General features: G+C 35.9%; 2 protein-coding genes across 3 annotated transcripts; one reads left to right on the top strand and one right to left on the bottom strand.

The window, feature by feature from the left end:
• Positions 1-824: 824 nt before the first annotated feature.
• Positions 825-3,665, bottom strand: LOC113502079. Its single transcript, XM_026883460.1, has 3 exons — positions 2,971-3,665; positions 2,307-2,711; positions 825-856 (listed from the first exon to the last, which is right to left on the bottom strand). The coding sequence occupies exons 1-3, from the start codon at positions 3,479-3,481 to the stop codon at positions 825-827; spliced, it is 948 nt and encodes a 315-aa protein (XP_026739261.1). The 5' UTR covers positions 3,482-3,665.
• A 435-nt stretch (positions 3,666-4,100) lies between these two features.
• On the top strand, positions 4,101-15,461 carry LOC113501704. Of its 2 annotated transcripts, none has more exons than XR_003401308.1 (2): positions 4,101-13,972; positions 14,270-15,461. XR_003401308.1 is itself a non-coding variant. In XM_026882907.1 (2 exons), the coding sequence occupies exons 1-2, from the start codon at positions 12,284-12,286 to the stop codon at positions 15,186-15,188; spliced, it is 1,212 nt and encodes a 403-aa protein (XP_026738708.1). In that variant the 5' UTR covers positions 4,101-12,283; the 3' UTR covers positions 15,189-15,461. The 2 variants fall into 2 exon arrangements, 1 of the variants encoding a protein (XP_026738708.1); XM_026882907.1 differs by having other exon boundaries at positions 4,101-12,576.
• The last annotated feature ends 12,042 nt before the right edge of the window (positions 15,462-27,503 follow it).

The raw sequence follows: 27,503 nt of genomic DNA on the forward strand, positions 1-27,503 counted from the left end.
CTGCGACGCACATAGGGGTTGTTTCATTAATCTGGCCGGCCAAAAATATTAGTGCGGGTTTGTTGGTTTGAAATGACGGAAATAAAAAAAGGGAAATATATACGGATAACAACTTTAATAATTTCATAAAAAAAGCCATAAAACACAAATAAAAAAAAAATGTAGAAAATAGGATATTTATTTACGAATTCTCACTTATACTTATTTACATTACACTATTTATATTTACATAAACTTACATACGCTTATATAATATACGCACACTATTATTTACATGTTCATACAGTACTTAAATAATTAACCAATAACAATACATATTTTTTATATCAATTCATCTCCTCGTTCTCCTCGTTCTCTTACTGATTCTGTTGGGTTTGGTGTAGCAGACAGAAGCATGTTTAATGTTTCAGGCAGAAACGAAGATATCTTCTGTTTTATTGCGTTTTTTTAATTTTATTGCCCTTGTGGCACTAAGAAATGGATCTGAGCTTAATATAAGCCTGTTTAAAATATCTCTATTACAGGATTCTCTAGAGAATTCTTTAATAAGATCTTCATCGCTGATTATGTCAATATCGATTAAAAATGGGCTCTGCATTCATGTTTCTTTCTTAAGCGATTCTGAACTGAAATAATCTTCAAAAAACTACTGTACTGTCTGCAATGTTTCCAGATGATTAGACACCTCCTTCTGAACCGCTTTTGAGGTCTTATGGCCGCCAATTTGTGTTATCAACTCTTCCAACATCGGAAAATTTGCAAAATTACCGGATTCCACTCTCCTTTTCCAAAGTGGCAGTTTACCTAAAAAACCTTTCAGCCGTTCAGACGCATCCACGATGGTGACGGCAGGACCCTGAAGAGACAGGTTAATCTCGTTCAAATGAGTAAATATATCTGCCAAAAACGCTAACCCTTCCACAAAATCTTCTCTCTCAAGACGTGTTCTCGCAACTCAAACAAGCACTTTAGTACTTGTCCCCTTGACTGCCAACGAACTTCTGTGTAGTAAAGAAGTACTTCATGTTCTGACCCCATTTCTTGACAAAGTTTTTCAGGCGGTGATTTAAGGCTCTTGTTCTGATGAAGTTAATTATTCTGACACATGTAGACATCACTTCCTTTAAAAAGGAGGCATAGTTCGTGAAGCCAAGGCATGTCGATTGTAGGCACAATGAGTGATTATAACATGCGGGCACTCTTTCTTGATCAAAGCCGCAGAACCAGACGTATTACCAAGCATTGCGGGAGCTCCATCGGTGCATATGCTACCAAGTTTAGTTTTTCCAGTCTACGATGAAAAATCTTTTAATCATTTCAAAGACATCTGTAGCCTTCGTAGAGTCTAAAAGTGAGTCGCAAAAAGAAACTCCTCTTTGATACTACAAATAAAGAAAGAAAATCGTCAATGCTATCAGGTACATTTCCAGGGTGGACAGTTTTAAGATGTTCTGACAACTTTGCTGGCTTCAAACTTCCATTAGCAAGGACTTTTCCGCATAAAAAACACTGTTTTTGGTATCTCGCCTATCCCAAGCACCAAATAATTGTCATAATGTGAGCACAACATCCAAAAGTCCGGTTGCCAGATACACAATTACACCAATAACCTAAGATACCAAGTCTTGGTTGGTCTTGATATAAGGGAAGCTCGTCATATAAAATATACGTGTAATATTCACGCCTGGACGTGTCTCGATGTAATACGTCTTCTTAATAGAAGAGGACGATTTCCTCCATGTGTAATGCAAGTTTTTCCGAAAACTCTAGCTCTAAAGTAACCGTCATGAGAAGCTATAAATTTTGTAAACAAGTGTTCAGGAGTTCACAACATTTGGACCAACAAAAAAAATGAATTTGTTTAAGATTTAATAAATTATTAAGTAACAAATATTAATTAACATAAATATTATTTAAGAATAATTATTCGTCAGATTCAGATGTTTCCATTTCTGTGTCAGAATCAGTGACATGTATCACGAAGCTGTCTACAGTTTTATCAATCATCTCATCGATTTTGGAATAAAAATTATCTTCTTCCTTGATAACATGCTCCACACAACGCTTCCAATTTTCCGAAGTAATCTGCTGCAGTCCCTCTTGTAATAATTGTTTTACCTCGTCAAATTTAAAATTTGTATTTTTGCGAGCAACATATCCTTTTACGTTGGCCCAAATTAGCTCAATTGGATTAAGCTCACAATGATATGGCGGGAGTCTCAATACTTCCACCTTATATTTTTTTGCAAGCTCGTCCACTACATAAGTTTTAAAATTGTCTTTAACATTTTTTACTTTTAGCAGTAATTCAGTCTTAATTTCATTGTCGTCGTAAGAAATATTCTTACTTACAAGCCAATTTTGTATATCATTTTTTTTCCAGGCAGTAGTAGGAATTCTTTCAAGACGCCTTGAGTGGTATGGTGCATTGTCCATTACCACTACTGCATTTTCTCCAAGTTTTGGGAGAACGTTTTCGAACCATTGTTCAAAATGTGTTGCATCCATTGATTCATGGTAATCTCCCGTCTTCTTGCATTCAAATATATTTTCACCGCCCTCTACAAAACCGTTCTCATTGCCGATATGGGTAATTATTAATCGTTTACCTTTTGACGTTGGGTTACGTGCACCAATGCTAAGTCCTTCTAGGAAAGCCTGCTTCTTACTTTTAACTTGTTTGTCTACCCAAGTTTTATTTACGGTATGTCCTGTAAAAACAATTAAACATTTGTTAATTAGCGTCTTGCGCAGTAAAAGAGTTGAAGTACATTATTATTAATACACACTTGTGATAGCCCTTAAGAACTAATGTCTCAAGGTCGGCGGCGCGTGGGTTATATTTATTTTGCAAATAGATTTGCAGTATCATACACATCACTTCACGGTAAAGGCGACGGTATTTGCTTACAATCAGGCGAACCGTATGGTAGTCTGCCGTTTCACTGCAATAAAAAAAAACACACTAACCTGCATTCACCCATGTCTCATCCATGTAAAATATCTGGCGATTTTGTTGTCTATAGTCTTTAATAGATTTCAAATATTTTCGCCGCCATATTGTTATGTCATCTCTATCAATAAGTGCGTTATTTCGCTGTCGTTTTATATATTTAAAGTTTAAATGCTTTATTAGCCGCCTGAGAGTTGTTTCGCTAAAATTTGGCATATCTTCATCGTCATTGACTGCCTGAAGAATCTTGGGAATTGTTGGTAATTGGCCATTTAAAAAGAAACTGTGAATTTTTTTCCTAATTACGGATTTATCAAAATCGTCTACTTTCTGATAAAATTTAGGCCTGTCTTTAGACTTGATAGGTGATTTTATTCCCTCTTCTGATTTATATTCTTTTAATATATTATACACAGATGCTATGCCAATTCCCAAAATCGATGCTGTTTTTTTATTTATTTCGGTTTTGTAGGGATATTCATTCGATGGCCAATTTTCTTTCACGTACTTATATACGTTGATCACCATATTTTTCTCATTAACCGTAAAGCTCGTCACCTGTAAAAATCACCGGTAGTCACTTGTCACACGAAGCTCAAGCTATATCTCCAGGTATACCAATTAACCTAACCAATTACTTCACAATTTAAAACCTACTTCTAATATTAACCTTAAGTTTCCAAAGATTAGCGCGTTTGAACAAACAACTCTTTCTTTTTACTTATTATATATTTTAGATAAATTGTATTACGCACCTTTTGACGTTTTTTTCGTGGCGAATTTATTTCCTTAGATGTACTGGCTACTGGCTCCATTATACGTAATAACAAATAAAATTAACGCAACAATTAAAGTAACAACAATAAAAAAGTGATAACGAAACAATAACAAAATTAACAATAACAACCAGATCCGCGATATATGCAAAGCAATGAAACAAACTCGTACGCATTCGAAACTCGAATGATGCGTTTATTTCAAAATGGCGTCCCGATAGTTCACAATCCCTGCGACGGACGCGTTCCGGTACCAAGAAACACAAACGATAGCGCTTTGCGTCGTTAAAATATGATCCGACTAAATTAAATAGGTTGTTACTTTCATATAACCCGTCTATATTTCATGTCGATTGAATATGGTCAATTTATTATTATCTCGCAGTATAAAATGTTTACTTAGTAAAAGATGTTTGTTTACATAATTTATAGCTTCTCGTGACGGGTACTTTAGACATATTTCCACCTCATAAATACCTCGCTCTCTAATGTGTTCGCCATAATATGAGCGAGCCTACTTCACCTGCTCCGGTCCTAAAGAAATTAGTTTTAACTCATTCATATCAAAACGTGGAAACGTATTAAGTTCTGGCAGGTTTGCATCAATTCTTGTTAATAATACTCTACGTCTGTTTAAATTATACTCTTGTATAAACTGACCTGAATAATTAGGTAAGTTCGGCCTTGAGGTTGCTATTTGAACAATTTGATCAGCATTTTCAGGAGTTTCTATTACTCTGTGGAATTTATTAATGAGTGTAGCACCAATCTTAAAATCCTCCATCATGTGAGCAGAAGCCAAGTTAATAAAAACATTTCTAAAAAGTTTATAGTCCTGTTTAAACCTGCTATTAAGAACTTCTACCACCCATCGGCATAGCTTCACATATCTACTTTTGTTCCCCTGTAAGGTTGATAATTGAGTTTCCCCTTCATCTTAAGTTTCAGGTTTATGAACCTTGTAACCAAGAGCTTCTAGGTTGGAAACCGAATCTCTGAAACCACGGTCTAAAATCAATACATCATTTCGCCTAAAGTATTGAAATAACCCACCACTGCTAGAAACTAAATAATTCATTATCTCCGCGTCTGTTTGGGTTGCAGTAAATGGTCATATTCTATAATATGACCATCACAACAGACTACTAAGAATGGTTTTGTAAGGTTGTGATACTTATGGAGACTGTATGTATTTTTTTGGTATTTATAATTTTAATTTTTTTATACGTCAAGGTATGTTCCTTCATACCAGTGGCGAAGGGTGAATTTTCTTAGAAGGGAAGCCGGACCAAAAAAAAACCTTACCTTGCTTGTGATGCGTGAATTCCAGTTACTATGGCTTGTATCTTATATCTTGTACGATGAATTTTCTTTAGCCCACTTTCACTATACATGTAAGCACTGATACATGAAACAGTGTCTTGCAAGTATAATAAAAGTGGCTTTGAGAAAAGCCGTTTGGGGATTGGTATGAAAAGGATGTTTCAATGAAATGTGATGAAATTAAAACAGAAAATACCCTACTCCATATCTATCATGCATGTATCAATAAAATATATAATATACCTAAAGCGTGCAACTTTAATTTTTACAATACATGCCAAATCAAACAAAACCATTCATGCATGCAAATAGTAATAATCATCTAATGCGAAAATCGAATTCGCAATATTTCGCTCATCGGCGAATGACTATTGTAGCAACAATCTGGTCGTCAAAATCATATGAAAATGATAAAATGAAATATGTATCTACTTTGCTGTTACATAATCCTTTAAACTGACTGACTACTTTTCTACTTATACTCTAAACTCTAAAGCTATTCGTCTATTTTTTACAAAATGTGCTAACACATTATCATAAAAGTTGGGTTGATTTAATAAATGTTTTTCTATGGAAAGCATAGCTAAATCAGATAATCGTTGCTCTTTTTGAGAATTACGTATGTATTTATGAATTCGCTTCAAGGCCGAAAACGACCTTACCGCGGAAGCTACTGTAACGGGAATGGTCAAAAAAATACTACATAATATTAAAACTTGTGGAAAAGTGTCACCTAAAAAAGAGTTTTGAAATCTAAGGTAAAGCTCGTAACCATCTAATTTGTTTACAGATGGAGTTGTATATAAAACTTTCAACTCGTTTTTTAAAGCAGCGTGCTCAAATATTCTAGGAAATTGAACTAGTAAAGAAGATATTTCGTTTGGGAATGATCGACTATATAAACTATACTTAGACTTATTAAGTAAATTAAGAAAAGTCATATTGGAAAGTGTACCTGTGTTGTATTTGCAACTTAACATTGTCTATTATTTCAATGAAAAGACGCCTATACAAAGTTCTGATGTCTAATTCAGTATTTAACCGCCTACGTTGTCGCAGTGGTTCACTAAACTCCTGTCATAAATAAAATCGAAATTGTTAATAAAGTCATTTGAAATCCAACTATTAAATGAATCTATTTCGCGGTGTGCTTCTTCGATATCAATCTGTTTTGACTGGAGTAAATTAAAAAGAACATCGGTTTTCTCAAAAATATTAGATAAAATGTGCAAAAGGAAGCAAAACTGCTTGTTTTCCAACTTACTGAGGAAACATTCTGCCAAAGAAAGAGATTCACGGAAGATTGCGGGTTATCTAGAATGGAATTAAAAGTTTCGATCATGTCTAACCGGTTAACCGGCAGTTAAAATAACGTTAATAATACGCGAGTGATAATGCCAACGCGTTTCGGATACTCCGGGAAAACGACGGTCAGCTATTTCCTTTTAAAGATTCGAGCGTTTAGACGATTGATTAAAAAAACGAACAATATTATTAATGTGTCTAAAAAATGTCTTTAGTTCCTGTATGTTTTCAAGGGACCGACTAAGTACTAAATTTAATACATGTGCGTAACAAGGAACAAACATTGCCTACGGACATGCTTCGCGAATTTTCGCCTGGCCCCGTCGTAAGATTGACCGACTAACTTGTTCCTACAGCGATACTGGTCGAGTATCTCAAATAACTGATTTGATAAAACATCAGCAGTCCGACTGCCGCTAACGTCATAGAAACCAAGAAAACGTTCTTCGATTCCAGTTTCAGATAAATACCTCAATATTATCGTTAGTTGTTCCCTATGACTAACATCGGGCGTTTCGTCGATCATGACCGACACAAACTGCGCTTTATTTCTTTCTAATTTAATTTGGTCGCGTAAAACGAATGCGATACTTTGTATTAAATCATTTTGTATATCGCTCGAAAGACCAGAGAATGTGGGATTCTGTGTTGAGGATCATTGTTCCAGATGCGAATCGATTACGGTATCATACTTGCTTAAATATAACAACGTTTCGATATAGTTACCGCGGTTATCGGATGCCAGATTTTCGTTGTGGCCGCGAAAAGCTAATTCCTTTTTACCTAGCAAAATGACTGTGTCGATGAACCGTTTCATTCAACTTCTATTCCGATCTACATTTTTATTACATGCGTATTAGCAAAAAATGTAATATAAATAATAAATTTTATTTATTTTCAGGCAACATGGCCCATAGATATATACATTAGAGAGCAACATATATATAAAGTATACAGTATTGGTTAGTAAATAAAAATCTTAAAACTATATTAGTAACACTTCCTAGCACTACGTGTTTGTGCGTTCGGTCGGGATTCGTCCGCGGAAGCGACGGAAAACCACTCCTTGCGGCCAAAAGTTATCGTCCATGACGAGGTGCAGGTAGCAGTAAGGGACGCGCACCACGAACGCCTTGAAATTGACGTTTCGGCGCGACTCCAGCAGCTGCAGTCTCGGCGCGTACTGCAACTTTTGGCGCACGTAGTCGTCGATGTCCTCCGCCCGCATGCTGTAGTGTAGGCGAGATATGTACACCGGAGTATTCGGCTGCGCAGGTCGCAGCCTCGTACCCTTGTTTGGGGCTCCACAGGAGCCTTGCCGCAGCAGTTCTGGTTAGTTCGTTTCCGGTGCTTCCTCTTCAGCACCGTTACGAAACCGTCTTCGTCCGCCCAGTTCCTCGGTTTCCCGAGTGGAACAGCGGAGGCGCAAACGCTGACCAGCTATTTATTTGGTCGTGCAGTTTGCGTGGCGCTACGTGGATGAGGCGCAGTTGCGGGAGCCGGGGCATGCGGTCAGTGCCCGTTGCTGACTAGGCTGACGGCGACGACGAAGATAAAACTGCTGACGCGAAGCCCGTAGCCGATGTGTCGAGTAGGTATGACCTCGACGCGTGTTTACGTTGCTTACATGCGCCGGTGACCCAGTTTTATTCACAGAAGTGCGCAATTCAACGACTTCCTTGCGCAAATCTGTGACGTCTTTCTGGGATGCCTCCAGCTTCCTGTGCAAATCGGCAAGACTTGCCTTTAGGGAGACGATGTCCTTCAAAAGGCACGTTACGTCGACGTGGTCGAAGGTGACAGGAGGTAACTTGTTTAAGTCCTTCGCCACAAACGTCGGCACATCGTCGGGTTCGGTCTCCTTCAGCACCGTGATTATATCTTGCAGACTCTTCTTTGTCCCGTCACGCCTACGGGACACCATCTGCTCGCTCTTGTTCAGCAACTTGAACACAAGCATGTCATCCTCGACGAATCGTGTTTATAAATGGTATGGGAAGAATAATAAAACGAGTAGTAAAATTAAACTCTTTTACCTTTTAATACAAAATTACCGACTAATCTGAATAAAAAAAGACAAAAACGAAAGGAAACAATATATCTGAAAATGAAGTTCACATTCTTACAATTACAAATACCGATGGCACTTATTAAAAAAATGAAGACAATAGTGGGGTAGTCCAGGACATTCAGGACAATAGGTTGCCACTTTTTTGTCTTGTTTTTAGCAAGTCTTGATCCTAACGTCGTGACACTGGTTTTGTAGCATTCTACACAGAAACGCCTGGATTGCCTTACTTTGCCTTCCTTTGCTTTTAATGTATGTTTCAGTCTTTTAGGTCTCTTAGAAATAGATTCATTTTCGGTTTCATTTTTACCAGAATCTACTAGATATTCCACTAATTGACGTCGGGATTCTACAATTCCTTGTTGAGTTGTATTTTCGCAAAACATGATCCAGGCATTTACTACAGCCGTATTTAAAATTAATTCGATGCCTAATTTGTTATACCATTTTATGGTTTTCCTTAACCTCCGGAGTTCCAGGCGTACTTTTTTTGGAGCTTCGTTATGAAACTTTTGTAGTGCACTACATTTTAGTAACTTGGTATAAAAAAAATAGGAAAAAAATAATAATTGGCAAAATTTAGTTTTTCATGTCCTTTATAAGTGACAAAGGCATTCAATCAATATGTCTTTTGTAAAGGACATAGCAATTTTTCTGAGTTACCCAAGAGTATGCTAGGAATATGAGTAATTTAAAGCAGAGCTTTCAATGTATGAGGGGAGTTCAATGTATTCTCGGTATAGGTACGAAGGAAAGGGCGGAAAATTCTGAATAAATTTTATTTTTCAATATACTCCCCTAACATCTCAATACATTTGTTAGTTCGTGAAAGTAACTTCTCAATTCCTTCTGAAAAATATTTTTCTTCATGGCCCGAAAAATGACCGTTTATTGCTCCCTTCAACTCTTCATCGTCTGAAAAATGCTTTCCACGAAGGTCCTTTTTTAGATTAGGAAATAGAAAATAATCACTGGGGGCCAGGTCCAGACTGTAGGGTGGATGGTTGATTTCTTCAAATCCGTACTGCCGCACAGCAGCCTGGGCAAGGCGCGCCTTGTGAACCGGCGCGTTGTCGTGAAGCAGCAACACACCTGCGGTTAATTTTCCACGTCTTCTTTCTTTGATTGCGTCCTTTAAATTACGCAGGGTGGTTGCGTATGATGCAGCAGAAATACTTTGACCTTTTTTGTGTACACGATTAGCAAAATTCCCTTAGAATCCCAAAACACCGTGGCCATGAGCTTTCCTGCGGACGGAGTGACTTTGAACTTCTTCGGCGGGTCTGATCCTTTTTTGTGCCACTGCATAGACTCTTGCTTGATTTCAGGGTCATAGTGATGAACCCACGTTTCATCACCAGTAACAATCCGATCGGAAATACTTTGCGGGTTTTCACTACAGAGGTCCAAAAACTCCTTACAACAGTCAACTCGCACTTGTTTCTGTAGCGCTGTGAGCATTCGCGGCACCCATCTTGCACTGAATTTTGACAAATTCAGGCGCTCATGAAGGATTGTATAAATGGTACCCACGGATAGCTTAGTTCTTTCTGCTAATGTTTTCACTCTTACACGGGCTTCTTCAAGTACAAGTTTTTCGACTAATTTGACGTTTTCTTCAGTAGCGGCACAAATTGGCCCACCAGCGCGGGGGTGGTCTTCAATGCTCTCTCTACCCCGTTTGAATTCACTTGACCACTTCTGAATTGTAGATAATGAAGGCGCAGAATCTTGGTAAACAGCCACCATTTCATCATGGATAATTTTTTGAGATTTTCCTTGTTTTGTGAGGAATTTTATCACTGCGCGATGCTCGATTTTTTCCATCATTGTCGAATCAGTCATCATAGTTGTGTTTTCGCAATGATATCTTGAATACTAATGGTGGCAATTAAATGAAATTTTGTATTCATACCCTCAAAGAGTGTCATTAGCTAATGAGATAATTAAATTACCCTTATCATTAGTATATCACCTCGATACCGAGAATACATTGAACGCCCCTCGTATATTATTTATTCTTAATATTCTTTATCAAAATTAACAAAATCCAAATTCTTATCAACATAAGTATCATCATTAAACTTTCTCTTACAAAATCAACATAATTAAACATTAGGAACATTAGAGATCAATCAGTTACTCTTAAAACTTAATTATTCAGACTCATATTTATCAGTCTTCATGGAAATTGGTGAAACAATTTCGATTAGGAGTGAAACACAGATAAATCCCACATTTTTTACAGGAAACTGTGTTTTTTTGTCACAACCAATGTTTCTGCAGCGCGATTGTTTTGCACCATATTCTGGCAAATGCGCAGCGTTTTTGGTACGCTGTTCTTTGGAGGGAACTGGCTGTATGATGACTTTACGCTTTTTGTGTTTTGGCTCGAGTTCTTCAAATTCAGTTTCAGCGTCGCTCTCACATTCTTGGTCATTTTGATCGATGAGTTTGGAACCCAGTTTCAATTTGTATTCCCGCAATTGTACAATATGTTTCCTTAACGTGCCCTTCTTTGCTTCTACAGCCCTGTATTGGAGCCAAGCGTTCACCACACATAAATCGAAAAGATGAGATATTACACGAATTGTCCACTTTTTTGTACGATTGCGCGAGGGACAAACTGAAAGCATTCGATCAGCGAGATCAACTCCGCCCATTTTTTCGTTGTACTTTTTGATAACATCAGGCCTCGTCACTGTTACTGTAACTGTGGGAGGTAACGAGTATACTTTGTTTAAGAAAAGCAATATATTTAGGTAGATATAATGAAAATAATTGTTAATCAAAAAAAATATATTAGTTATTTAGGAAATCTTTCAAAATCGGAATTAATAAAATCAAAATAATGTTAATGATTAAGGACTCTTTTTTTGAACTCGACGTCGGTGCGGGGTAACGCAATTTATTAGAATAGGGCGCATTGTCTATCACGGCGACTGAATTAGGACTCAGGTTAAAATTAATTTAGTCTTCAGCCATCTTTCATAGCTTTTTAGACTTTGTCCCAGATTTAAACATTAACAAACTATTCGGGATAAATACATCTTCGAACCCTGCGTGGACGAATAAAATTCTTTGTCCTTTGGAAATGGTGCTTTTAATCCTTTATCCGAATTGTCTGACCACGATTTGCTCTTGGTATGAGATGAGTGCACGTATGACTCATCCGTATATACGATAGTTCTTCCTTCGTCTCTATATCTTTTAATATTTCGAACATATTCGATTCTTTTGAGCCGCAAGTCGTGTTTTTCAATGAGGACTTTCCTATTATTTTCGGTTCTCCTCCATCTAAAACCTAAGACTTTAATTATTCTACTTAGGTTACTTACAGAACCTTGAAAATTTATATCACGTTGCAGCTAAGTAGATTTTTTTTAAAATTGGCATCTTTTCTGCCACCCGAAAATTATGAATACAGCTTTTGATAACACCTTTGTCAAAGTTGTCAATTTCAGTTATTGGCCTTGAAGTTTGCCTTTTTTACCCCGGTGTACGGAAAACGGAAATCATGCCCGTCTTTATCCCTTCGGCAATAATATTGCACTCGGTCCGTATCGAACAGCCGGCTGCCTCAGTAGCTCTTTATTGAACTCTCGCAACATTATGCACGCCTTCGCCCTTCTCTTTCTGCATATAATTCACCACATTATGAATAATTTTTGCGCTTGTCGGCGTAAGGGCATAAACTGCGTTACGCGTGTGTACGCACGTGAGCACGTCGCGGGCCACGCTTCTGGTGCACGCACGTGAGCACGTTCGCGTGCTTATGCGCGGGCATCGGCGCGTGCATCCGCGTAACGCAGTTTTCTCAGTACAATTTTGACGTTGGAGGTGTACAGTCGAGTAATTATGGATAAATTAATGTTGTATTATTTATCAAGACGACGGCGACGACGAATTGCCAAAAAAAGACGCCAGCCAGTAAGCCCGTACGTTGAATCTAGGTTACTGTGCGGGGAATTCGTGGTGAAGTTTGGTATATTAAGAGAAAATGAAAGGTTTTTTTTCAAATATTTTAAAGTTTCATTACAAGTCTATGATGAATTATATTCAAAACTGGAGCCCTATTTGAGGACTAACAATCTACGATTGAAATCTACGTCAATCGTATCACCAATAGAACGATTTGCAATGACATTGCGGTAAGTAAAGACATTTCGATATTAATAATCATCTTTATTCATGTAAAAAAACAGTCATTATTTAACAAAAGTTTAGAACACTCATATTTTTTTGCCAATTTATGTAAGTCACATTACTGTTTAGCCACATCAAGCAAGAAAGAAGAAGAAGTTCTTATTGTTTCGGCAGTGACACCTGAATATGGCTTAAAATGTTTTTCTTGATGTGGTTCACTCTGTTCTTAGGACCGAAACACATAACCGCACACTTATTAATCATCATATTAATCACAGTTTCTTACATTTATTAATTATATTTTGTTATTTCTAAATTACACAGTTTTATCGTTTTCGTTTTTTTTTTATCTATACCTACTTATTCACTAATTTTTTTATATACTTAATCACAACAGTCATCACAGTGTCTTGCATAAACGCTACGTTACAATTAGTTTTTGATTAATCATTTGAAATACACTAATAAAATCACAGGTTCAAGTTTAAAATAAAAAAACACAATAACAGTTAAAACAGTACAATAAGTCAAAATGTCTTAATTATATTAATATACCTACCTTACAAAGTATTAATTATAATGACGCATATTGATTGCAAGTTTTTACATATGAATATTTCCCTTATTAATTATTCCCTTCTATTACTAGATCGGGTACTAATATTATTTTAAATTCTTATTTATCATCACAATCATAATCACAGTTTATTACATAAAAGATTAAATTTAAGAAGAGGACATATGAAGGAGCAATGTTATGAGTAGGTTCAAGAAAAAGGTCCATTAAGTAAAAAAGGGGTCTATTGATACACTTTTTTATTTGACCCCAAAATAGGGTTTAAGATAAAAGTGTCCGAATCGACCCCGTTTCTTTCCTTATGAACATTACACCTCAAGGCTTGTCGAATGCCCTTGCATATCATAATAATTGCACATGAGACCAGAAAAATATAAATATAAAATTGCGCTTTTTACTAACTTAAATAGTTCTTCATGTTCTTCTCTTTCTTTTGTTCTTAATAATTAAACAGTCTTAATCAAATCTTCAGTCTTTCTTGTTACCTATTTATTCATTGTTCGTATCTGATCTTACATTTAAGGATTCTAAATCATTCGTTACCGTATTTTGCGTTAATGAAAGGTCATCAATGGTAATAATCATTTCTTTTTCTATATCAATCAAAGCTTCTAATACTTTCGTACGAAATAATAATTTTTTAAAGCAACTCAATTTTTTTACAGTTGGTAATAATGACTTAAAAAAATTCAAGTCTTCGTCCATAGTATCTGCAGTGTTATTCTTCACGCAATTTAACAACTCTAATTCGAAATCAGTTGGCGATTCGCACTTACGTTTCTTGGAAGATCGTGTTTCTTTGGTAAAGCTGGAGCTGGTGCTAGGTACATTAATCAAATCTTCTTCAATAATCGTATTATTTTGTGAAGTTCTCGGTGACGCGTTTTGCTCTACTGACTGATTAAAGTTGTCTGCCGATTCTTCTCCTTGAGTATTCGAGTTTGAATCTAAAAATGACAGCATGTCATAGTAAATGTATGTTTTATTTGCCCTGGAACCGGAGCCTGATTTAAGTTTTTTTTTAGTAGACCTCACTCTTATATAAGTGTCTCTTGCAGTTTTCCATCTTTGCTGCAGCTTTTTCACTGAAACAATAACACAGGTATTTTATTTTATTACAGATATTTAGTTAGTGGACATACCTTCGTCGATATTCATCTGGCGTATCATACAGGACTAACCACGGTCAGAAAAATAGTAACAGAAGTTTGTCAAATTATAATTGAAAGGTTAAAGGAAGAATGTATACCAAAATTTTCCCGTGCGCTATGGGAAGAGACTGAAAAAGGTTTTTTAACGCAAGCCCAGTTTCCTAACTGCATAGGTGCAATAGACGGAAAACATATACGCATTATAAGACCTCCACATAGTGGTTCCCTCTATTACAACTATAAGCATTACTATTCTATTGTACTGCTTGCAATGTGTAACGCCAACTATGAGTTTACCTATATAAACGTGGGAGTGCAGGGTAAAGAATCTGACTCCGCAATTTTCACACAAAGCCGATTGTACGAACAAATCAACAATGACTTAATATATATTCCTCCTGCCAAAGCATTGCCCGTAATACACAATGATAAACCAACCAACATTGCTGCAACCGCAGCTTTGCCCTATATTATTGTAGGAGATGAAGCATTTGGGTTATCTAGCCATGTCATGCGGCCATATGCTCGAGCTCTCGATTTAAACTACAAAAAAAAAATATTCAATTATAGGTTAACGAGAGCGCGACGCTATATTGAGTGTACATTTGGTATCATGGCTAATAAATTTCGCATACTCCATCGTCCATTGAACGTTGGAAAAGACAAAGCAATTTGTTTTCTTAAAACAATTTGTATTTTGCATAATTTTATAAGATCAAGAAGTCAAATTAATGACTTTCATGATATTGTCATTATACCAGACCATATACGTTCAGTTCGGGGGTTAATTGGAAATACCCACAGAGATTCGTATACATTACGCGATAACTTCGCAGATTATTTCGTTGCAGACGGACAGCTGTCATGGCAAGATCGCAGTATTTATTGAAGATAGTTGGCTTTTTTATAATTTATGTACATTCAATAATTGAATTTTCACGGTTTTTTACCACACATTTTTTATTAACATAGCAGGCATATTTTAATAATATACCTAATGATTTTATTTGTTAAATTCATCGGATGTAACCAAATAACTTAGATTGTTGTAAACTAAAGTTGAGAGATGTCAAAGAAAAACCTACAAAACTACAAAACGCACGCTTATTTTACAAAGTTACTGGCCCAATTCTAAAACCAATATAATAAATATTTTAGTTGATAATTGTTTTATTTATTTACCTACCGATCCACTGTTTCTGCCCTACAATGATTTTGAACCCTAAATACACCGATAGTGTAAAGTAGTGTGAAGCTCGCAGTCGTGAACATACTGGTTGTCACGTGACGCGCAAAATGGCGGCGACCGCGTGGCCGAAAGCAAGAACTTTGGAATCTATCGTTTTGTGTTAATATGACGCATATTTTCCCCCTTCTATTTTCTATTGTAATTTATTTGTTTTTGTGTGTATGCGTCACTTTTTTAGCACAAATAAATATATTTTCTTTCTTTCTTTCAATATAAAACCATACCAATATTATGGGACATTGTTCACACGAATTTCACAATGTTCAGAAATACGCAGTATCTGTGCACTACTTTTGAATATAAGCATGATTTTATATTTACATAGGTAAATTATTGTAAATATTCCCAGTTTTAATTTTATAGTTGGATTAATTGTTGAAAACATTTAATTGACACAAATAAAATTGAAATAACTAATTATATATAACTAATTGCATAGATTATTAAAAATAAAAATTTGGCGCAAAGAATAGTTTACCTAACCTACGTTAACCTATAAAATAAATAAAGAGTGTAGGTACTTACCTTGTATGTTTTTTTCTGCTTCACTCCAGTCATCATAATTTTCAAACAGTACTTTACAAATGTCTAGCCATGCTTTTGATTTAGCGTCCCGGTCTTTAAATATTTCGCTTGACTGGTCCCATATGGCAGGACGACACTGAACTTCAACAATTACCCTTTCTGTATCAAAATTTGTCATTTTTTGTTATGGGCCGGGCACGCGCGTGCGGTCGGTTCGAGATAGCGCTGTCAACTGAACAAGCACGCGCGTGCACCCGCTAGCGGGCTTCGCGCGTGGACCCGTCCAACGTGATGCGTGATCACGTCGCGTGCATGCGTGCCCCATAGCACGGAAGTATCACGCGACGGGCTCACGAGCGTGTGCACGCGCATGGGCACGCGCGGGTCGTTTTTGTATGGACACGCGAGAGGCACGCGTAACGCAGTTTATGCCCTTAAACCGTGTTCTTTTTTGTTTGAAAAAACTAAGGAGAATGGCAACCAGTAACAATAACAATGCAAATACAACAATAACTTAAAAAAAATAACAACAAACTTATAACAGGTAGGTAATTACGCTTAACACTTTTCGCATCGACGACCGTACGAACTGTGCGAGCGGAACATCTGTATCTGACGTATACGAGCGACTGAGATAGAAACATAACACTAAGGTTCGTCTATTGCATCGCTAGCCGCGTATGCGCAGTGCAGTCTTTTTTTCCTAAAATTGACTACTGCACAGTGATTTATAGCTAACTTCAGAGCGGGAAAGTTATTTGAAGCGAACTGTACCTTGGTGGTTGATTCTGCTGTATCGTCTGTCCACGATCTTGAGTGTGGTTTGCTTTGAGCCATGTTTCATCAAGAAAAACCACTTTATCCCAGTCTGTAATTTCTTTGACTTTCCGCAAACAGTCAATTCGGCTCAAAGCAATATCTGTTCGCTCCATTAAAATTTTACTTTGTGTGTATGTAAAAGTTATCACCTTTTTTTAGAAGATAAACCGATTTTTTTTTTAATCTTTTATAAAAATGGTAAACTTCCTTGAAATAAATTCGAGTATTTAAATGATACGGCATTTTTGTTAACGAGTATCTTCATAATAATATGATTGTTTTTAAAAATGTGTTCTATTTTATACACAAATGTCGTATTTACATCTAAAAACTTGAACTTTTTCAGAAATTAGCTTAGTAAAGCTGTCTTTAAAACGGAGTCGCTAGCGTCGCAGGTATCAAGCTATATTTATGAAGAATAGGTATGTATATACAGGGTTATTGGTAAAACAATAACAACCTCTCAGGACTATATTACTAAAATCATGAACAACAACTTTTGTTCTATGACTTTTTATAAAACATAATACATTCATCAAAAACTTTAATGATAATTAGATATTTCAAATCAATATTTACAAATTATTATTACCTCTCAAGTTCAAGTCTCGCGGGTGTCGGTGAGTATCGCGCACATAACGTTCAAAATAGTCACCTTCACAACCAACACATAGTCCAAACCTAAAAATAACCTGTTCATTTACTCGCGATAACACTTCAGAGTTCATTTTAATTTGATTAAACGCCCAAATATTTTTTTCTATTAACATATCACGGCTTGTGATTGCACGACCTGTGTACACTAGCGTCTTAACATGTCCCCACAAATAAAAGTCTAAAGGAGTAATATCTGGTGACCTCGGAGGCCAAGCGCGGGGCCCGCCACGTCCTATCCATCGACCAGGATACATCCTGTTTAATAGGTCTCTGACTCGGTGAGCATAGTGCGCAGGTGCCCCGTCTTGTTGAAAGTACATACCACGTAAATCGGCGAGTGGTATGTCTTCTTCTAATACCGGTAGTGTTTCAGTAAGAAATTGTTCGTAAGTTTCACTGTTAAGTCTATCCAAAAAGATAGGGCCCAGTAATGTGGAATTCACGATTCCCGCCCATACATTCACACTAAACCGGTGTTGATAATTATGAGGTCTCGGTTCGTGCGGGTTTTCGTAACAGCATAAATGTTCATTTCTGGTATTAAATAACCCCACTCTGCCAAATGTAGCCTCGTCAGTCCATAATATTGTAGGCTGTTCATTTAAATACCAATTGCAAAAAGCAACTCGTGCGGGTTTGTCCGCTTCAGTGAGCTCCTGCGCACGATGAGGGTGGAAAGGATATTTTCCTTCACAGTGAATGACACTCCACGCGAAGTATTGTGTGACATTAAACCGCTGAGCTGCGTCATTGGTACTTGCTGCTGGATTTAATTCGAAGAATTCCAACATGTCTTCTTCTTCACGCACTGTGTGCCTCGGTGGACGACCACTATCCCTCAAGGCACTCCGGAATTGCCCGTAATCACGTAACCGCTGTGTGGCAGCTAACATTGTTACTCGGCTAGGTGTAGGCACGTTCGGGAATTGTATCGCATATTGGCGACAGGCTTCCGAAACATTGTCGTTACACCTAGCGAGTATTCGGACCATTTCAGTGTACTCGACATTAGAATATTGATATTGTGACATCGCGCACTGATAATTACGTCTCACTTTGCACTTAAGAATTTCGCACGAAGGACACTTATGACGCGACGCCGGCGCATCAAAGCGAACACTGACGGCCGCTCGGGCGCATAGAAATGGGTCAAGGTCTAGCATCCCCGCCCCCGTCCCCCGCTCCCTTCCCCTGTCAATTGCACTAGACGCACAGTTTATTTACCTATAACTAGCGATTTTTTGGTGCGTGTAGATTTCGAAACATTTAGGGCGTTCAATTTATAATATTACTATTTTTGTAAGAAAGTCTGGTGAACTAAAATCTGATGAATTATTAAAAGTCATAGAACAAAAGTTGTTGCTTATGATGTTAGAAATATAGTCCTGAGAGGTTGTTAATGTTTTACCAATAACCCTGTATTGACCGCCTTCAAGATAAACTATAGATTTGTCACAGGTGATATCTTTCGTGAATTTTGAATTCGGTAAGGCTGATATTACACGGCTTATGAAAAATTTCTATGTCTGCCTGACTATAATCTAATAATTTCATCATATTCATTTCTCAAGGCAAATTTAGCTGGGTCTCTACCCTTATTAATGTACTTACAAATATATTTTATTGACTACATTATTACACATTTCAACATGAATTTAAAATGTTCTACAGAAAACAGGCGAATACGGAGCGACCCACCTGATGTCCTTTCCTGTTGTCCAGAAACTCACTTTTCAACAGTAATACCACCATTGCGACGTTATAATAACTATTTCATTAGAATCATCTTTATCGCGAAGACGAACATCCAATCGGTTAAGCAAACTCAGCTATCTGAAAGTTGTACATCATATTTGGCACTGATTTAGGTTTTAATTTTTCTTTTTAGTGCAGATTTATACGCCACTTCAGAATACATTCTGTTTTGTTAATATACAGTATCTCTTGGTACAAATATGGAAGACATTATTTAGTAAGTAAGTTATATGTGATTCTTTGTGCTCCACGAAAGTTTCGAGAAAGTTATAATTTATGAGAGTAATTGAACAATTGAATTATTTTCATTTTGATGTTCTCTTTGAACGCCTCGTTTTCTAGAAATGTTTTTTACAGATTCATAATTTTTAAACTATAAAATTATGGACTTTCTTTGGCGTTTCGGAAACAAGAATATTTTTACAAGTATAAGTTGTTTTTTTTTAACTAATAAAGCCAAAGACATATGCACATGCTCGTAATGTAGTTTGCTACGTCCTTCTTACAAGTCTTGTTCCAGGGAGGAGTAAGATTTTCTTGCTCCGTGTCTGTGCACTAAAATACTTAATTACAACGATCCTGTGGCCGATGTCAGGATCGTTGTAATTATGGCACTGTTGCTATCCAGATCACTATTGCCTGAGCAGGTATGTGCCAGCAATACTTATTAAGGCAGTTTTTAGCCCAACAACGAATTGTCCAACGGTCGGGCTGCTATTGGACTTACAGTTGAAGCGTATGCATCCAAATAAATTTTCATGTGGATCTTGTTGCAGTCTTCTTGTGGACCGACTTTTGATAAATTTGTGTATGGCACTGAGGATTCTCTAAATCACTTCTATGCCATTGAGGGTCCAAATCCACCCATCCTTTGATGGCGAATTACCCCTATATCCCAAAGATTCAAGGGCTTTAAAAAAAATCATTTTTCGAACACTTGCAGATGTTCGGAAGATTTTTATATATTTGTTGACTTTATTTTTCCTCTTCTAAGGTCGACGCGTTTACACCGTCGAACAGTTCGGCCATATTTGTAACCAAATTGGCCGTTGCCAAGGCTTCAGTCGCCATGTCTCCTAAAAATCACAATAAACAAATTGAATCAATATGAGCTTATTACTGACTATCTTTCCACGTGCGCCTTTGCTGGCATGGGTAAACTAATGTAACATACAAGTTTTTTTTTCATCCTTTTTTTTTGGCCGAGACGTTATTAGTTAATGCACATTTCTTTAAGCACCCTTAATCTTGAAACAAACGATTAATATATTGTTAGTTACCTTTTAAAAGATAACATTGCAAGTAACTAGCTCCATGGGTATTCCATGGGGCTAGTTACTTGCTCAACACTTAGTAATAATTAAAAATACAATATAACTACAACATGGTTTTTTAACTCTTCAATACTGTCAATGCCATTGGAACTAACTTGCAAGAAAGGATGATATCATTAAATGTTCAGAAGTAGCTTGCATAATTATAATCCATGTTAATAAATTAATTTGACTTTAAAAGGTTTCTTACCTCTTGCTATTGGTATACAGGGTGGAAGGAACACCGTACCCCCAAAGTCGCATAATGACTTTAAAATAACGTGTTAATTAATATTAAAGAAGTCGCTACCGTCGGAGATTAATATTTCCATGGCAGCAAAGTAGAAACGGACATCTACAAAATCGCAACTTTACAGGAGAGCAGATTTAGTTTAAAAGCGTGGTTATTTTGCGAGTTATGAACCGATTAACCTGAAATTTTCTATGATGCTTTATGAATTGTGTAATAGGTTTTATCGCTACATCGTTGTTTTACTGAAACTAGTGGTCGCCCAGTGGTCGAAATTCGACCATATAATAAATTTAAATTGTAAGTGACTTAATATACATTATTATAATATAATATTCAAACATTATTAAGGTTCTACTGTCGAAAACTAAACTACTATAACCACAGATTTGACCAAGACTGTTATTTGCCAATTTCTTTTTTGAACAAATTATATGAAATTAAAAGAAAATATGTTTACTAAAACAAAACATGCTATAAGAGGATGCAAAACAAAAAATCATGCGTTAAAAATACTATCCATTTAGAGTATTTTTTATTGCATATTGCAATAATTTTGTTAATGATTTAAAACTTCTCTGAAAACAATGTTTTTTGTAAAAACTCTTTCATCGTTTGCTAAATATACATATGTACATATCAACAACCCACTGCAGAAATAGTTTTTGTGAATGGTGTAACATGCTGAAATCATCTCTAATTGCAAGTCGATAGGCTGTATACTGAAGCATGGTTAATTTATTTCTGGGTGCTCTTGAATTTGATGTAGTTGGTGTATTATGAGCAATATTGACATGCCACCCAGTATCACCGTTGGGAAAAAGCAGTGGGTATGCTAAAGGGTCTAATGATGAGTCTAAAACTGAAAATTATACCATTAACTTTTGAAAAACAAATCATATTTCGTTCAAAAGGTGGCTCACCATCAACTGTACTAAATATTACTGCTACATCAGTTGGAACTGCATCATTAAATCGGCGTAGATCTAAATCATGATTTACTTTAATGAGCACACAAATTTCTTTGTTTTGATTTTCGACTCCCTGACAATGATCTTTCATTGCAATGAATGACCGCACAAAAGGATTACTGCGTTCCAATTCCAGTAAAATTTCACGCTTTATGTTGTTGTTACATGTTTGGTAAATTACAAATAATAAACGTTCTTGTAATCTATAATTAATGGCAGCGTCAACATCATAAAAATATAATTGTGCAAAACATGGTGAGCGACCATATGCGGCAGTCATTGGGCCTGATCTGTGATAAAAAACATCATGTATTTTGAAATGATACACTCCACTTGTAACTGCCTCAGTTTTTTATTTTATATATGATTATATAGAATTATATTTCCTAATATTTTCAAAATAATATTTTGTTTACTTTTTATTGAAGGTTCATTTGAAGTATGTCCATCATATAATGATTTAAAATATTCATTTTGACTTAAGGGTGGTAATATTGCTTTACCCTTGTGACAACATGAAGTGAATGCAGTTCGGTCGCCTTAAGTCACTTCAGATTCAAAATGTTTCGCATTGCAAAACCTGCACTCTAAATTCATTAATCCACAATCATAACTTAAAAACACATTTGGAATGACATTGAGAGCACATTTAAATGCATCTCTCTAAATCATATTACTATCTAATACTACTGATGGGGAATTATTCCTTCCTCTTAGAGAAATATTCCTTCTTATTTGTCTCTCACTCCGGTTCGTTAATGTTCTATGTCGAGGCATAATTAAAGTTCTTTCATCAAATTACTGAAATCAAAAAGAGAAAAAGTTTTTGCCTGTATGGTGATTTGTTAATTCTGATAATTCGTACACAAAATCACTTATTTATCCTAAAGTATACGCAATTACTGAAATCGTAAACTATAGCAAAAAAAAATTGTACCTGAATGTTGTTAGGTATTGCAGATTGCTGCTACAGAAGACAGAAGTCCTTAAAAGACGACACAACTCACATACACAACTCATATAAATTTGTATAAGCGCTCAGTATTTCACGTAGTATTCGTAAACTTTTAAAGTTTGAAAAACTTTCAAACTAAAGTTTAAACATGTCAATAATAGACAAAAGAACTATTTGACCACAGACTCCACAGAGTATGTATGCGTGTGTCAAATGCATGCTGGTTAGTATAATGTTTTATTAAATATTTAATGTATTTTTTATGCATTATTATTAAAATAATTTTTATATTAAATGAGGCAAATAAAACTTTTTTTTTGAGTACTCTACGCCTATGCATAAAATGAAAATCAAAAGAAACCATTTGACCACAGAGTATGTATAGGCAAATATATATATTTTTGATATGTCAATGTCAGTACTCTATGTCTATGGACAAAATGAAATATAAAAGAAACATGTGTGTGTGAAATGCATGGTAGTGTGGGTAATGTTTTATTTATTGATTTAATGTACTTTAGAAGCATTATTATTGAAAAATATTAGCGTTCTGCACTTCTCCTGCACATAAACTATAAGTGTGCCAAATTTTATGCTCCTGCGTCCGCGCAATTTTTGTAAAAAGGGGTACAAAGTTTTGGCATCACGTATTAATATATAGATAATGTAGATGTCTTTTTTTACTCTGAAAAAACATTGACGTAGAAGAAGACATCTGCCTGATAACCGTTTATACGTGTGATAAAAAAGTGCCCATTTCATTTAAAATATCTAATAAAGTAATATAATAATCTTCTGTAATACATTTAAGGATATTTATAGAACATCTTCTAAGCAACATGCAAACAGTATTCTACTTTTTTTGACCAAATTTTGTAGATGTCTTTATTTACTTTGCATTTAACATTTTATACATTATCAATAAATGAGTTAACTACAACTTATCTCCATCTATTACTATCAGTTGAACTCATTTATTTAGTTACCAAATCACGTAAAATATATTATTGTAAATAAAAACGCAATATAATACTATGATTTATTTATTATCAAAGGTATCATTGGCAGATAGGCAAATATCAAACTGAAATAAAATAAAAAAGAAACACAGAACAATATTTTAAACTTAGCAACATAAACACTACTTATTTTTACTTATAGGAGGAAAAACGAGATCAAAACGTTAACGATTAGGTACGAAAAACTAACTTATTCATCGAATTCAGCGCCATCAACAGCTTCTGATTCTTCTATGGCGCTACTATGCTTAATGTTTTTATAAAAATCATGGTATCTTGATGGGATTAAATTTTGTTGGCACAAAGACATTAAGTCCTTGTATTTTGCCGTAGTAATCGGGTAAAATTTCACCATAAACTTTTTCAAGTTGTGTATTATTGTTGACTTGCAAAACTCTTCTGCTTGTCCTCTTGGAACTGTCAATACACATAGGCAAACTCTCATTCAAATCGTATTTATAAAATATTTTGTTAGGTTGATCGTGTTCCACCACTATTTCACGCACTTGATTCCATTTTACTTTTTCCCCCTTCTCATTTTTACCCATTTGTGAAGACTAAGAGTAGATTTAAAATCCAAGATATTATTTTGGTTTATCTCCACAACTTCATAGGGTTGATCGTTTGTTTTACACCAGCGTACACACGTATACCACTCCTGCGGCGAGAAAATCATTTTATTTTTGGAGGATCGTTCGATTAACGCATGTACGCTATCACTCTCTTGCTGCGTATGACCCTTTTCTAAAAATCTATGACAAATACGAACACCAAATTTTTTGGCCACAAGTAAATACATAGCAAAAACGATACGGTTACGATTTTGGCCTCCGCAATTATCCGACCATAAGCGTATATCCTTCACTCCCTCTTGGCTTTTTCTCTCTATGTAGTTGTAAAGACAACTGGATATTTCATTTGACCCCCTTCTAGCTGTTGTCTCATTCCACATGTAACAAATAGCTTTTTTTAGACCCATATCAAACACGGTAAAGTTATAAACTATAACTCCAGCAATAGAGGTTCAACGCGCCTCTTCTAATCCCAACATTAGCACTTCTCCTACTGACTCTGAATTTGTTAACATACTACAGAGAAGTAAACGCCCACGCTCCGAAACCAGTCCCACAAATGAATTCCATGAATTCAAGGAAGAAATTAGGGCAATGCTCTCTAAGTGGAACGCAAACCAGGAGACAATATTACAAAACTTTATGTCAAAAATCACCCTTGAGTTGTCCGAGTTAAAAACACAATATGAACAATTGCAGAAAGACAAACTAGAAATTGAAGTATCAGCACAACTCATGAGCGGAAAGTTTGAGGAAATTAGGACTCAAATGATTAAGCTGGAGAATGAGCGCGCTGAGCAAAACAACCATATAGTTCAGCTCGAGAACCAAATAAACGATGCGCAAGAGAATCACCGGTCCTCAACCATAGAACTTCGTAATGTTGTCACAAAGGAAAATGAAAACACTACCGACCTATCAAAAATTGTATTGGATATCTGTAACTTATTAAAGGTCCAGATTAAACTTGAAGATATACGAGATATATATAGAGTTCGTAACAATAAGAATTCTCTGAAGCCAATTATCGTGGAATTTCAGTCAGTTATGACTAAAAATAATATACTTCAAGCAGTCCGCAATTTCAATAAAGGGAAACGGATAACAGAAAAACTAAACAGTGGATGCTTCGGCTGGACTGGTGAAAAAGTTCCCATATATATTGCTGAACGTCTCCCAGCCTCTCAGAGAAAATTATTTTACATGGCTCGAAAATTTGCTAATGCAAATAGTTTTCAATTCTGCTGGGTATCCAACGGGAAAATTTTTCTCCGGAAAAAAGAAGGTGACAAGCCCGTATTCATTAAGACTGAAAAATGTTTTCAAAATATTATGCATCCTAAAGAATAGTCCTGTAGAAATAATATTCACCCTTATCTTTTTTATATATAAAAGTGTTATTTATAACTATATTTTTTGGAATACATGTAATATCAAATTTTTAAAAACTAAAATGTATGTAGAATACACCTCACACACACCACAGAACTCACTTCTCACTCAAAAAACTTACATAAATAACTCCTACTATACATGCACACTACTCACACTTATACTCTCCAAACACTCAATAATATTGCTTTATAAATTAAGAATACTGAATCAGATGTATTGCAGAGACCATAATATCTCTGACCACACTGATAAACTTCCACTGATGACCAATAATATTATTAGATATGGCTATTGACGACATTACTTCGGAACTTGACACTTTGATAGTGTCCAAGTCATGTATTTGCCAGCCCGAGCAATGTTCTATGATGATTAGTAACACTAATAATGACCTAAATATTTTACATATGAATATTAGAAGTGTAAACAAAAATTTCGATGAACTAATAGTTTTTCTAAAAGTGATTAATATTCAGTGTGATGTCATGTCCATGCAATATGGTTTGTAAGTGTTAATGTTGATGTAATGACAACTGGAAATTGTCATCAAAATATTTGAAAACCTTTCTATTAAGTTTTTATCAATTCCAGTAATATCAGCAACTATCTCTGGATTTTCAAAAAAAATCCGCGCCGTCTTGCCATCATTTGTGGTACATACGAAATTTCGTGAACCCATAGGTACTAAAAGCGTTATGTTTAAGGTAAGTTTTATTTACTTTGAAAAATATAATTAACTGTGCTGTTGCACGAATTAGGTTATCATTTATCATAAAACTAACTTACATGAAATCAAAATTTAACCTCCAAAAGAATTCCAATAACTTATCTCCTTTTGTTCGTTTTGAACTCCTTTTATTTTGGCCACTTGTTTCAGCACCATGTTCTGTAATTTGTTCAGTTCCATCTGTAATGGATCGACATTGGAAGTCGTCAAGAACATCATTTTGGTTTCCGCGTGCTTCTACCAGTTTTTTTTGTCTAAGCCGGATATTTTTGCGAATGGATAAACTTCGAGTTTTATCACATTTAGACCTCATTCTCCCGGCGATTTCAAAATGTATTGCTTCCCGTTCGCCTGTCTCGAAATAGACTGCGAGACTGAGCCAATGTTCGCTTGTACATTCTGAAGACCGAAGAAGTCTTCTAAGTCTGGGCTGTCCGCATTCCCATCGGATTTCTTTAATTCTTTGACATCTGCAACTGTTTCCGTTGTAGGCGCAGTCGTGCACGACGTGGAGGTGGTCGTTTCCATGATTGGTAACGAAGAAGATACTCCCTTTGAAAGAACGACCGGATGTTCCTCCTTGTTCACATATTCGTGAAATATTTCGATTGCTGTATTGGTCATTTTGAATTGTAAACACGTCAAGTATAATTCTGAATCGAAGAGGATTGTTTGGAATGCATTCCATGATAAATCTTCGCACTCTTTCACTCTCAGTTTGTGTACTATTAATTTCAACACTGTCTTCCACAACGATATCGGGTTCGAGAATTCGCGTTTCAACAATAAGTTCTTGATTTTCATTGCCTTCTGCTCCCCGAATTTCAGCTTCTCCATCACTTGAGTATAAACATTCACTGTCCATATTAATTCCAAAACACTTAAGAAACTTTCGGGCTGGGGATCCGATAAAGTCTTCTGAACTTTCTTCGGTGGAGTCGATTTCGATTTGTTGCAACTCATTGAACGACGCCGTTTTGGTGTTATCTTCTTCACT

The sequence above is a fragment of the Trichoplusia ni genome, chromosome 16, assembly GCF_003590095.1.
Source record: "Trichoplusia ni isolate ovarian cell line Hi5 chromosome 16, tn1, whole genome shotgun sequence".
Lineage (NCBI taxonomy): Eukaryota > Metazoa > Arthropoda > Insecta > Lepidoptera > Noctuidae > Trichoplusia > Trichoplusia ni.

Bases quoted from the DNA above. Each gene is read 5' to 3' on its own strand.
- LOC113502079 (XM_026883460.1), bottom strand. From the start codon at position 3,481: ATGGTGATCAACGTATATAAGTACGTGAAAGAAAATTGGCCATCGAAT. The intron at 2,712-2,970 runs GTTAGTGTGTTT...TTGTTTTTACAG, and splicing joins TGAGACATGGGTGAATGCAG to GACATACCGTAAATAAAACT. The intron at 857-2,306 runs TACTGCTAAAAG...CTGTCTCTTCAG, and splicing joins CAATGAAATTAAGACTGAAT to GGTCCTGCCGTCACCATCGT.
- LOC113501704 (XM_026882907.1), top strand. From the start codon at position 12,284: ATGGATAAATTAATGTTGTATTATTTATCAAGACGACGGCGACGACGA. The intron at 12,577-14,269 runs GTAAGTAAAGAC...ATTTTATTACAG, and splicing joins CGATTTGCAATGACATTGCG to ATATTTAGTTAGTGGACATA.